Here is a 12,839-nt window from a genome sequence, read left to right on the forward strand (position 1 = left end):
ATGGCTTCAGTGACTCGGGCAGCCATGGTTCCTCAGCCTCCCATTTTCTTCACCAAGAGAAAGCCAGAGCTTTTCCTAGAAGCTCCCAGAGATGTCCCGAGAGTCACCTTGACCAGGCTGGCCCTGAACATGTGCCCTTTCCTGAGCCAGTCTCCGTGGCTGTGCTGTGATTGACTAGGCCTGTGTCACCTGCGTCATCCTGGGAGCAGGCTGAGAAGAGGGGATGGTTCCTGGGACGGCAGACAGCAAAGCACTAAATCCAGATGTGTCTCTGGGCCAAAGGGCCACCACCTGGGGTCCTACCAGGGCTTGCAGAGGTGAGGGTGGGGGCAGCTTTTGATTGGTGTTTCTTACCAGGCAAGGTGGAGGGAGAAGAAGGAGGGATTTTTAAGGTATTTCTCCTCTCCTCTCCTCTCTTGACTGTTTCCTCATGCAGTTAATCTTGTTTCCCTCTACACTCTTTGGGGCAGAAATTCTGTCCCTCAGGGTACTGGGGGCAGAAACTGCCGCATGATAGATGTCCAGCTAATGTGTGGAATGAGTAAGAAAGGGAAGATCTGAAGGCACAATGAAAAGTGAGTGTTTTCCTTCCCGCAGACCTGCATGAAGGGCCTGGTTATTCTGTAGATGCTTCTCCAGAATCGGAGTGTCTTCCATGCCAAAGGGGACTTGGAATAGTTTAAACTTGTGGGTTCCAGTCCCTCCATCAGAGAATTGGCAGGGGAGTCTTCAAGTCCTCTTGCCCAGAGATTCTCACTTAGTAGATTGGGCTGGAACTGAGGCTCTCCAGTGGTTTGGGGACAGCCAGCCTGGTATCAGAGCCAGTGGTCTTGCCAGCCTCTTGGCCACAGAAATGGTTTCTGGCCCTGGGCAGCAGTCTCAGGAGTGATCTTGCTGCTCCTGATTAGGAAGATTAAGTCAGCAAGTGATGACGGAGGGTCTTCTCCATGTAAGATGTGGTACGAAGAGCTGCAGTGAATATGAGGTTGGTCCTCACTTGGGGAAAGTGTGCCGTCTCACTGGGGAGATAAGCACTTCTTCTGTGTGGTTATACAAGATTTAAACCTGGGTGCCTACGCATGGAGCTTCTGGAAGTTCAGTGCCATAAGGCAGTGACTTGGTTGTGTAAGGAAGGGAGAGATTCCTGAGTGGGTGAAGGATGAGGCAGCTTAAGTGCATCTTAGAGGCATCTCGGATGCCAGATGGCTCTCATTATCTCACCTTTATAGGTAGGGAAGGTGAGCCTCCCACAGAGGGCTTCTGGGCAGAAAGAGTTGGGTGAGAAGAGATGTAGAGCCTGCAAAGTCCAGTCATGTCAGAAACAATCAGGGTGGCCCTGACGGGATTTGGCTCTGATAAGTTCAGGGCTCATCTGGAAGGTTTCATCATCTTCCTGGGACCCTGGAGGCTTCTAAAACTGGGGTCAGAAGGCATGAAACTCTCCAGCAGCTTCTTTTATGTTGGCCCAGCATTCTGGGGCTTTTATGGGGTAGCCTGCTCTGCCTGGAGGGTCTCAGTGGATGCCAGATGGATCTCATTATCTCACCTTTATAGGTGGAGAAGGTGAGTCTCCCACAGGCAACAAGCCACGATCCCAGGTGACCCCACCAGCTGGAGGCAGAGCTGGGGCTGCTCTACACACATTGAAATTCTCCAGCCCCCGTGCCTCCCTCTGAGAAGGCACTTCTCTGGGACTGTTTAGGACGCAGAACCTCATCCTTAAGGCAGCAAAATGCATTGACTGAGAGCACGGGATGGTCCCTGCCAATTCTCTGACAGAGTGACTGGAACCCACAGGTTTAAACTGTTCCAAGTTCCACTTGTTGACAGTGAAACCGGATTCATGGGGGCTCAGTAGACCATTCTCTCCACTTCTGTGTGTGTCTGAAATGTTTTGCAATAAAAAGGTACCCAAAACATCATTGGAGACATCCTCTTCCATTTCCACCTGCAGTGAGTACAGCATTCGTTTACCTGCTTCCTTTACACCTTTAACCAGGATAATGAGGCCAGGCCTGAAGAGGAAGGTTGAGAGCATTTTCCTAGAGCTGTGAAAAGTTGATTCTGTTATTTGAAAGTCTGGCCACTTCTGACGTCTTCTCAGATGGCAGCTGGCAGGGTGTTTGGGCCACAGAGTGCCAACAATTTGGAATTATCACTTAAAATAGAGGAACTGACCTCTGGGCCTCAAGGGGTGTGGGTCACAGTGCCTGTGACTGCCAGACCCGGTGTTTAGTATTTGCAGATTGTCATGTCGTTTCACTAAAGCCCACCTCTCCCTTTCTGCAGCCTGCCATCATGGAGCAACCATTGCATGCAGGGCCCTGGGCTGGCTGTGCCATCAGCAACCCCATTTCCTGCCTCCACAGGGCCATGGGATCTGATGAGAAGCAACTTAGGGGGCACTGGGCTAACAGTGGAGGCTGTTCTGCAGCTGGGAAAACAAGAGGCAGGGAAACATTAGAGCTAAGAAGAGGCTCTTCTAGCCCCCAAAGAACTCTAGATGCATCTCTTTGACCCGCAGGGGACAGCCTGGGCCACTTGAGGATGTTTTCATCTGTGGTGCCTGATTGCTGGCTCTGCCCCTCATCAGGGAACACCCAGAGGGGAAGGGCCCAAGGGGCTGCTGTCTGTGCTGCTGGGCATGGGGAGGGGCTAGGGGCTCCCTGAATGCCTCTGTCTCTGACACTGGCCTGACCTGCCCCTCCCGGCAGGTCTCAGCCCCACCCCCCTGTTACCCTTGGGGAACCTGCAAAGCCTCAGCCACTCCCTGACCAGACCCCCTCTTTTCACACCTGGCTTTCCTGGGTCTGGGCTGCAAGGAACAATCATGAGGATTTGAGGTTCCAGAGAGCAGAAGAAAAGTGTTGGGGACCTTGGAGACTTTTTTCTCTTTTCTTTCTGCTGCAAAGAGTAGCTCACCCAACCCCCTCAGGAGGCACATTCTTAGCCTTCACCTATTCTGGCTTGGCAGAGTGAGGACAGATTTGGGACCCAGGATGTGGCCTCCTAGTGACAGCAGATCTCATCACCTGTACCTGCACTTGGTCGTGATGGCTCCCGCCAGCTTTCCCAAGTGGCCCAAGTGAGGGCAGTGCTGCACCTGGTCTTCTGGGGACCAGCCATCCCTGGCTGGCCTTTCCCTTGATGAGAGAGTAGGCACCTTCCACTTTGTGGCCCAAGGTGGGCAGGCAGGAAGAAGACCTATGGAGTGGGCTCACCTCTAGACCAACCTTCTCATTCTCCCCGCAGGTAGCGCCCCCCAAGCCTGGTGGGAGGAAAGGTGGCCTCAGTGGGATGGAGGGAAGCATCCTGGGCCCCCAGCCCCAGCTCCTTCCCTCTTGGACTCGGGTCTCTGCTTCTGGTGCATTTTAAGCAGTTGAGGTGCTCGTTGGCAGTGCAGGGCCTGGGTGACCTGGTGACTTATAAGCGACCCTTGTATGTGTTTATAGAGGGTCAACCTTTGGTGAAAGGGACCATTTGTCAAAACTGTGAGGCCTCCCTTTGGTTGGGTATCATGACCAGTGCTCAGTTCCCGGGGCTTTTCTAGACCAGGGATTGACTGGCTTCTTGACCTCCAACTTCTTCGGGACCGCAGGGGAGTGATCACCGGCTTCTTTTTGACATTCTTTCCTCTTAAATTTTGAGTTGTTGAGAGATCCCTCCCTGGCTGGAACATTTTATATCCTTTCCCTAAGTCTTAGCTCTGCCCTCTCGCCCTGCAACCACAGGCAGCTCTTCCTTTATTTTCTCCTGCACCGTTTTCCCCACTCAACCCTCCATCTCAACAGTAAGACGGATGAGCAGCCATGCACCCAGCGCACTCACAGAGTGCAGAGCCCAGCGGGGTCGCAGATCTTGTTTCCTGTCTCTCACCCTGGGTTTCACATCTGTAAAACGAGATATTTGATGATAACTGACATGCAGATATGTCTAAGATTTCATGATCCTTTGTTCATGACACAGGGGAAGAAAAACCAAGGATACAAAGAGCAGTTGATTACATTTCTTAAAACTCTCTGTCAAAAATTGACATCACAGACTGAAGGTAGGTCTTTTAAAAAAAAAAATCAGTTTATTGAGCTATAATTCACAAACCATAAGTTCACCCTGTTCCATACATTTTAATTGAATGGACGAATTCTGTGTCGTCTTTTAGAAAATGTTCCCATCCTTTTTCTTTTGTGCTCATGAATATTTTTTTAATCATTTATTTTTATTTATGTATTTATTTATTATTTTTGGTCCTTTCTGGGTTTAGGCAAGGGCTTTGGTTGGGATTTAGGGACTGGGGTTGGTTCTGTCCTGGCATTGTTACCATATAATGACCTTTGGGAAGGGTCCAGCCTTTGGGTGCCCAGCATCCTCAGCTGTGGAACCTGGCTCACAACCTGCACTGCCCATCCCCAGATTTACACTGAGCACCCAGTGACCCCTCAGAGGTCCAGTATTGCAGGGGGCCCCGGGGCATGGAAAGGACCTTGGAGTCAAAATGCCTATTGGCAAGTTCTGACTCTTTAACCTTGAATGTGTCCTTTGACCCAGCATGACTCCAGGTACCACCCTAGGACACAACATGGCTGGGGACTGCAGCTGTCTCAGTAGTCAGGTGTAAAGTGGAGCCTGCATTCAGTGATCTTCAGGTCTCTTTCCTGGTTATTATGCCTCCCTCCCTCCTTCTTTCCCTCCTTCCTTTCACATTTCAGGTATTTTCTTTTATTTGGGAGAGGGTGGGAAGTGGGTATTAATAAATGCTGCTTTTTGGAGTTCCCGTCGTGGCTCAGCAGAAATGAATCTGCCTAGGATCCATGAGGATGCAGGTTTGATCCCTGGCCTCACTCAGTGGGTTAAGGATCTGGCATTGCTGTGGCTACGGTGTAGGCCAGCAGCTACAGCTCTGATTTGACTCCTAGCCTAGGAACCTCCACATGCCGTGGGTGCAGCCCTAAAAAGACAAATATGGGGGGAAAAAAAGTGCTTTTTCCCAGCATGTGTGTGGTGAGCCTCAGGCTCCTTCCCTTCCAGCTCAGCAGATGCCACGTGCCACGTGCCCTGGACCACTCAACCCCACCATCGTTCTGCATCATGCTCATAAGCCTCATCCTCTGGATTAAACTTTTTCTTCCCCTAAAAAGGCACTTTTCCCCCTTTGGTGGATGGGGCAGGGAACCCAAGTCCAAGCCGCCTCCCTCTGGTATTTGCAAGACCATCTCTGGTCTGATGGTGTCCCCTCTGACTTTGCCTAGAAACCTGGGAAAACTGTGGCTGCCATCATCCAGGACATCCATTCCCAGAGGGAGAGAGACATGTTCCGGGAAGCAGACAGGTGAGTTCTGGCCTTAGGTCTCAGGGCAGGTTCTGGGTCATTGAAACATTCTCCTCTTCCCATTCTTAGGGTATTTGGGTCACTTCGTGCCCTGCCCTTACCCCTGCCATATAAGCCTTTCTGGGCCTTGCATTTCCATGTGCCTGAGGGGACACATTAGCCCAGTTCCCTGCTCAGGATAAACCTCAAAAAAATGCAAGAGGCTAAGCTTCCTCTTAGCTGCTCCTCTTTTGTTGGAAAGGAATTGAGGAGGGGTCTGCTAATATATGGCTTAGGGGCAAGGGTACACATTGCTAAATCAGCCTTGAAAGTGTATGAGGGGGCTGTGTGGGGATGTGTGGTGTGTGTGTGCTTGATATGTATGGGAGGTATCCTGTGTGTGTTTGGTTCAGGTTGTGTGTGTGTGTGTGTATGTGTGTGTGTGTGATGTGTGTGTGTGGTATGTATGTGCTGTGTTCGTGTTTTCTGTTTAGAGCCAGCTCTTGAGCTAAATGTACATGTAGAAACAGCCATGGTGTGACCAATTGTTTATTCTGAATGTTGAATGCATTCAGTTTTCCAGTTTATTTCTTCCAACTAAAGCTGTGACTATGCCAAACTGGGGCTGCAAGTTCATCACTGTCACTGCCCTGTGGAGGCCAGTGTGGAAACAGCAGGCAGACACCTAGCTGACACATTCTGTGGTTCTTAACACCTAGCTGATGGCGCTCAAACCCAGGGGCGGTCAAGGCTGGTCCTAGTGAGCCACATCTGTGTCCCCTGGTCAGTGAGGACTGTTGGATTTTCCTGTATTTGGGAACTAAATGAAAATTGCTCATACTTTTATTTATTTATTTATTTATTGTCTTTTCTAGGGCTGCACCCGAGGCATATGGAGGTTCCCAGGCTAGGGGTCTAATCAGAGCTGTAGCCACTGGCCTACACCACAGCCACAGCAATGCGGGATCTGAGCTGTGTCTATGACCTACACCACAGCTCACAGCAATGCCGGATCCTCAACCCACTGAGCGAGACCAGGGATCGAACCTGCAACCCCATGGTTCCTAGTCACATTTGTTAACCACTACACCATGACGGGAACTCCAAAATTGCTCATGCTTTTAGAATATTGGGTGGATGATTAAGTTGGCCTGCTTAAAAACAACCTTCTGTGTGTGTGTGTGTGTATCTTTGTATGTAGATGTTCAGGTTTGGGACTTTTGTTTGTTTATTTGTTGTTAATATCATGGCTATTTGGATTTTTAAAAGGCACGTGTGAAGCCACACCATACCCCTACAGTTCTGTAGCAGGTTTGGGAGGCAGGTGACCAAGAGGTCTTACTCTGAACCCAAGAAGGGCCAGGGTCCTTTTCTGGGTTTCCATTTCCTCATCTGATACTTGAGCAAGTCAGAGCTCTGAGGACTCATCCAACCCCAAAGTGTTTTCTGAGAAAAATGGAGGCCAAGAGGTGGCCCTCAACCTGCTGGAGGCCAGGTGGAAGGGAGGCTTCAGTCCTGTCATCAGGAGGTTGGCTGATTGAACCCCAGGGTTAGGCAGCTTTGTACACCAGTCTGGACCAGGGCAACCTTGTCCTCCACCCCCCCAATCCCAGGGGAGTCTCCTGCTTCCTGAGTGTAGCTAACTTCCAGGAGGAGGAAACGGGGCTGAGCCAAACCAGCCCGTTCATCCCAGCTCCCAGGAGCAGAATGAGCACAGGGCCAGGACTGTGCTTAAGGAAAATCCCTCCCAGAAGCCAGGGGGAGGAAGAGCTTGCTCTGGACCACTCCGTGCATGTGCATGCTTGTGAAGAGTGTGTGGCCAGGTGGAGTTGTGTGCACAGTGTGTCTATTGCAGAGATGGTGGATCTGGAGTATGGGGGCTGTGGGAGGTACAGTTTCTATAACAGCTGCTCTGCTATCTCGCAGATACGGCCCAGAAAGGCCACGATCTCGAAGTCCAGTGAGCCGGTCACTGTCCCCGAGGTCCCACACTCCGAGCTTCACCTCCTGCAGTTCTTCCCACAGCCCCCCGGGCCCCTCCCGGCCTGACTGGGGCAATGGCCGGGACTCATGGGAGCACTCTCCCTACGCCAGGAGAGAGGAGGAACGAGGCCCGGCACCTTGGAGGGAGAACGGGGAGGACAAGAGGGACAGGACAGACATGTGGGCACATGACCGCAAACACTACCCCCGGCAAGTGGACAAAACTGAGTTAGACGAGCGCCTGGAAGGAGGGAGGGGCTATCGAGAAAAGCACCCAAGGTCTGGGTCCCCCAGCTCGCTCCACTCTGTGTCGGGCTACAAAAGCCGAGAGGATGGCTACTACCGGAAGGAGCCCAAGGGCAAATCGGACAAGTATCTAAAGCAGCAGCAGGAAGCCCCTGGGAGGTCCAGGAGGAAAGACGAGGCCAGGCTGCGGGATGGCAGACACCCCTACCCCGACGACTCGGGCAAGGAGGATGGGCTGGAGGCCAAGGGCACCAAGTCTAAGCAGAGTGAGAAAAACAGAACCAAGAGACCTGACAGAGACCAGGAGGGAGCTGATGACAGAAAAGAGAGCAGGATGGCGGAGAGTGAGGTAAGGATGCAAGCCCTCCCCCCAGGTAAGGAGAGGCAGGTCCCACGGGGGAATACCATAAAAGTGATGAACATTTATAGAATGAATGAACTGCTTCCTGAGTGTTTACTCTGTGCCCAGCACTGTGCTAAATAGACATGTTCTCTCATGTCATTTAATTCTCATAGCAACCCTATGAGGTAATACTAGTAGTAATTCTGTCATTACTATAGATGAGGAAGCTGAGGCCCAGAGAGCTTGTTAGTTGCCCAAGGACACACAGGAAATGGCAGAGCTGGAGGTATACCTAGGTGATCTGGCTCCAAACCCCACAGTACCCTGCTGCCTTTACTAGAAGTTGGGCAGGGACATGATGCAAAGGCCCTCTCTGGGCCTGTTTGTCCAGGGCAGAGTGGCTCTGAGGTGTTTGCACCCCCAGACTCTGCCAGGAAAGATTTGACCTTTGGTCTGCTCCGTCCTCTCTCCTGCCAAAAGCTTCACCAATCCTCGGGATTTGAGGAGAGGTGGGAAAGGAGAAGCAGCACCACCCACTAAATCATACTGGGTGCCCAGGGCTTGGCGTGTTTCTCTAGATACTGTCCACAGTGTTTTCCTTCCACTGGAATAAAGATATTCAGCGGTTAGCTGGCTCCTTTCATCCAAGTGCCTCATCCACTTACAACCTGCTGCACGACTTCAGTTCACACAGTGGGTCCAAGGAGGACTCTGGGTACCAGGTTTATATTCTTGCTTGGCGCACACTTCCTTCTTGCCAGAGCTGCCTACCTATAAGTAGGAGTGGGATAGTGGAGATTGGCAGGGAGGCTGGGGGGTAACCTTTATAAAGCATCCAGTTTTTAGAATCCTATATGCATATCTTCTAGTCTGACCCAGGAGCTGATGACTGTGACTAAGTCCAAATGAGAATTCCAGGTCTCAGTTCCATGAACACTGAAGGGGCATGCTTTTGGCCACAGCTTTATTCATGTATTGCCGATGAGAGTGCCAGGCACAGGGGAGCCAAAGAACATATGTTGAGACCAAGGTCTAATGGTGGAAGCTGAGCTGCAGAAATAATTTACATCCAGTGGGGCCCTTGCTGGAGTCAAATAGTGGATGGGCTGTTCTGTGGACAGTCAGCTGTGCACAGGAGAGGAGGAAAGCTGCACGGAAGAGGTGACATCCAAGCTGGGTGTTGAAAGGGGGGAAACGAGCAGTTCGGGAAGCAGCAAGGGCAAAAGTGAGGAAGGAAGACTTCTTTTAATTGAGGTAGAGTTGATTTACAATATTATGTTTCAAGTTTACAACGTAGTGATTTGATATTTTATAGATTATGCTCCATTTATGCTGGCTGTATTCCCTGGGCTGTACAGTATATCTTTGTTACTTATTTATTTTGCACATAGTCATGTGCACCTCTTAATCCCTTACCCCAATCTTGTTCCTCCCACTTTCTCATTCCCCACTCGTAACTACTAGTTTGTTCTCCACATCTGTGAGTCTGTTTCTACTTTGTTATAGTCATTCATTTGTTTTTTAGATTTCATGTCTAAGTGATAACAGTACTTGTCTGAGTCTATCTATATTGTTGCAAATGTCAGAATGTCATTCCTTTTTCTTTTCTTTCTTCCTTTTTTTTTCTGCTTTTTAGGGCCACACCTGCAGCATATGGAGGTTCCCAGGATAGGAGTCAAATCGGAGCTATAGCCACTGGCCTACGCCACAGCCATAGCAATGCAGGATCTGAGCTGCATCTGCAACCTACACCACAGCAACACATTATCCTTAACCCACTGAGCAGGGCCAGGGATTGAACCTGCATCCTCATTGATGCTAGTCAAATTCGTTAACTGCTGAGCCACAACAGGAACTCCTGTCATTCTTTTTCATGGCTGAGTAGTATTCCATTGTCTATATACATATACCACATCTTCTTTAAGGGAAGACTGTTATGAAGAACCTGGAGATAACTCAATGTGGCGGTGTCTCTAGGGCATGTTAAAGGGTAATGTTTTTAAAAAGTAAAATCCTGGCTCCTGTGCAAACATAAAATGAATATATGACACACCAGGCACCTTCCACCACAGGGCCTTTGCATATATTCCCTTGCTTAGGAGCCTTCCCCGCTGAAATCCACATGGCTCCCTCCTCACCTCCTCTGTCTTTACTTATTGACACATTCTCCAAAGTTTATTCCCGGCTACCACATATAATCACAACATCCTGGGAGTTCCCGCTATGGCTCAGTAGGTTAAGAATCCAATTGCAGTGGCTCAGATTCAGTCCCCAGCCCAGCACAGTGGGTTAAAGGATCTGGCATTGCTGTAGCTGTGGCTCAGATTCAGTCCCTGGCCTGGGAACTAGCATGTGCTGTGGGTGTGGCCATTAAAAAAAAAATCACAACATCCCAACCTACTTCTCTTCTTTCCCTGCTTTCCTTTTTTTCAGTGGCACCTACCTCCTTCTAAGCTATCCCCTAATGTCTGTCTTTATTTTATTTGGAATTTAACTCCTTCCTAGCCCTTCCCCACCCCACCCCCCACATCACCTCCACAGAGGCCCAAATTTTTGTCTGTTGTGCTCACTGCCATGACCCTAGTTCCTAGACTAGGGCTTGGCACAGAGTGAGCATGCAATAAGTGTTTGTGGAAGGAATGAATAACTGAACCCAGACTCTGGAGACAGAGGCCTGGCTTCTGAGAACCAGGTCACACCCTGGTCTTCTCAGCCTCAGTTTTCTTGTTTGTGAAATCGGTGTGATCACAAGGCCATTGTAAGACTTTAACAAGCTTGTGCTCATGGGAAACCCTGAGAGGTTCTGGAGAAAGTGTTGGTGCTGAGGAAGCCAGTGTGTGTGCTGCTCAGTGTGCATGGATGGCCATGACCAGACCTAAGACCCAGCCTTGACCATGAGACCAGGGGAAGAAGAAGGTCAGGTCGATGAATGGGGAGACCAAGGGAAAGAAATGTTCTCCCACTTTCCTGGAAGGGGCATCAAGGTTTACAGACCCAGGTGACTAGAGCAGGGAAGCCAAGCAGGTGACCCAGACCAGAGAGCATGAGTGAAGTCAAGGTGGAAAGCTGGGACAGTGGCAGACCGAGGAGGAGGTGCCTGTCTTTCGGGGGCAGCCACTACTCAGCTCTGTTCTGTGGCTGCCATTCAGGCGCCATGTCCTGTGCTGTCAGATCTCCCGTTTCTAAGAGCAAGACCAAAGCCCAGATGTATCTGTATGAAATTGCCCACATTTTAGAAACTGTATAGACCGAAACATGTCTGTGGGCCAGATGGAGCCCCAGGGGTCTCCGGAATGCAGCCCCCAGTATAAACCATCCCTAGGAGAGAGAAATAGAACTTAGGCTCAGTTCAAAGCCCAGACAGAGACCCAAGCACACTGGGAGGCAGGTGGGTACTTGTTATTCACTGTACTCCCTCCTACCAGCCTCCATTCTCTCTCTCTCTCTCTTTTTTTTTTTTTTTTTTGGCTGCCCCACGGCATATGGTGTTCCTGGGCCAGAGATCAGAAATGAGCCACACCCAAGACCTAAGCCACAGTTCTGGCAACACCGAACCCTTAGCCCACTGTACTAGGCCAGGGATTAAACCTGCGTACTGCTCCAAGACACCTCTGATCCTGTTGTGCCACTGCAGAAACTCCCAGTCTCCGTTCTTGAATTGACAGGTGTTTGTAGAGCACCTAACACTGGAGTTCCAGTTGTGAGTCAAAGCTGAAATGACCCCTGAGCTCATGGAGCTCATGGTCTAATGAAAAACATACTAATCAAATAATTCCTTAAATGAGTAGACGAGTGTGAGTGTTAAGTGCTAAGGAGTTGGAGGTATATAGTGCTGTTAGTGCCGTAATGTATCAGAGGCTTCTCTGGGTTAGGATGTGGCTGTTGAGATTGAAGGAATGATGGGTATTTACTGGGTGAAAAGGAGGGAAAGCAGACAGTGGGAACATCATGTGCAAAGGCCCTGTGGCTGGAGGCCAGTGATGCTGGAGCAGAGAGGGACAGGATTAGAATGGTGGGAGGTGAGGCTGATTTATCAAGAGGGGCCACATCATGCAGGTTAAGGATTTTTGTCTTTATCATAAGTGGAAGGGGAAGCAAATGAAGTGTTGAAGCAAGAAGGTGCAGTGACGATATGGTCGTGTTTGCGTTTTGGAGTCATCATTTCTGATCGGCTGGGAGAGAATATACTTGGGAGAAGACTACAGAGCACAGAAGGGGGAAACCAATTAGGAGGTGGTTTAGCAGTAACCCTGGCCTGTGGGGGCAGCCCTGCTTGCCACAGTTGGGACCTCTTCCCAGTCCCTGAGCTGGTGGGGGGAGCTGGGTGTATTGAATGCAATTTGTCTGTTCCCCTTAAGCGGCTGTCTCTGGCAATGACCCCAGGCTTGAGGGGTGCACTGAAAGGCACTGCTCTGTTTCCTTTGCCTGCAGGGAGGAAGAGCAGGGATCTGCCTGGCAGGGGGCTTCCGGTGAGGCCTGGCTGTCCCTTCCTCTCCCAGCTTGAACTGGAGGGAGTCTCTTTACTGTGTTGACCTGGGAGTGTGGCTACAGGAACTGCCTGGGAAGGGGAAGGGTTATTTATTTTGACAAGGGCGGGTCATGGATAATTTATTCAGGAAGGCAAAAATAAAGAAAAGTGGTTCCCTGTTGGTAGAAGCTATGGGTTCTGAGGGCTCAAAAGGCCTTTGGAGCTGCTTTGAGCTCAGGTTAGCTCAGAAGGCTAGAGCAGAGCTTCCGCTCCAAACACTGGAAAGAATACACACTGGAGGATTTGAACTGCCTTTCCCCTGTCCTGTAATAACTGGTTTTAACCCATCAGCCCTGAGCTCCTGCCCTGGCTGGCTTCGTGTCAGCAAAGAGGGGTGTGTCTGGTCATAAGAAATCAGAGTGAGAGTGGTTTGCTTTGAGCCAGAAATGTGGAGAAACTGCAGCTTGCTTCCAAGAACGCCTGGGAATAGTCAA

General features: G+C 50.3%; 1 protein-coding gene across 17 annotated transcripts in view; it reads left to right on the forward strand.

Annotated features, from left to right (window-relative positions):
- RBM20 (RNA binding motif protein 20) overlaps positions 1-12,839 on the forward strand; it is a 243,283-nt gene that overhangs the window by 211,312 nt on the left and 19,132 nt on the right. For all 17 annotated transcript variants that reach the window (XM_084994256.1, XM_084994250.1, XM_084994252.1 and 14 more), the window contains 2 exons: positions 5,247-5,326; positions 7,232-7,883. In XM_084994256.1, coding sequence (XP_084850382.1) covers positions 5,247-5,326; positions 7,232-7,883 — 732 coding nt within the window. The remainder of the gene's footprint in view (positions 1-5,246; positions 5,327-7,231; positions 7,884-12,839) is intronic.

Source organism: Sus scrofa, chromosome 14 (genome assembly GCF_054392235.1).
Source record: "Sus scrofa isolate SSC_HxYL_T2T_F1_AM1 chromosome 14, Sscrofa_HxYL_maternal_Yorkshire_Landrace_v2.0, whole genome shotgun sequence".
NCBI lineage: Eukaryota > Metazoa > Chordata > Mammalia > Artiodactyla > Suidae > Sus > Sus scrofa.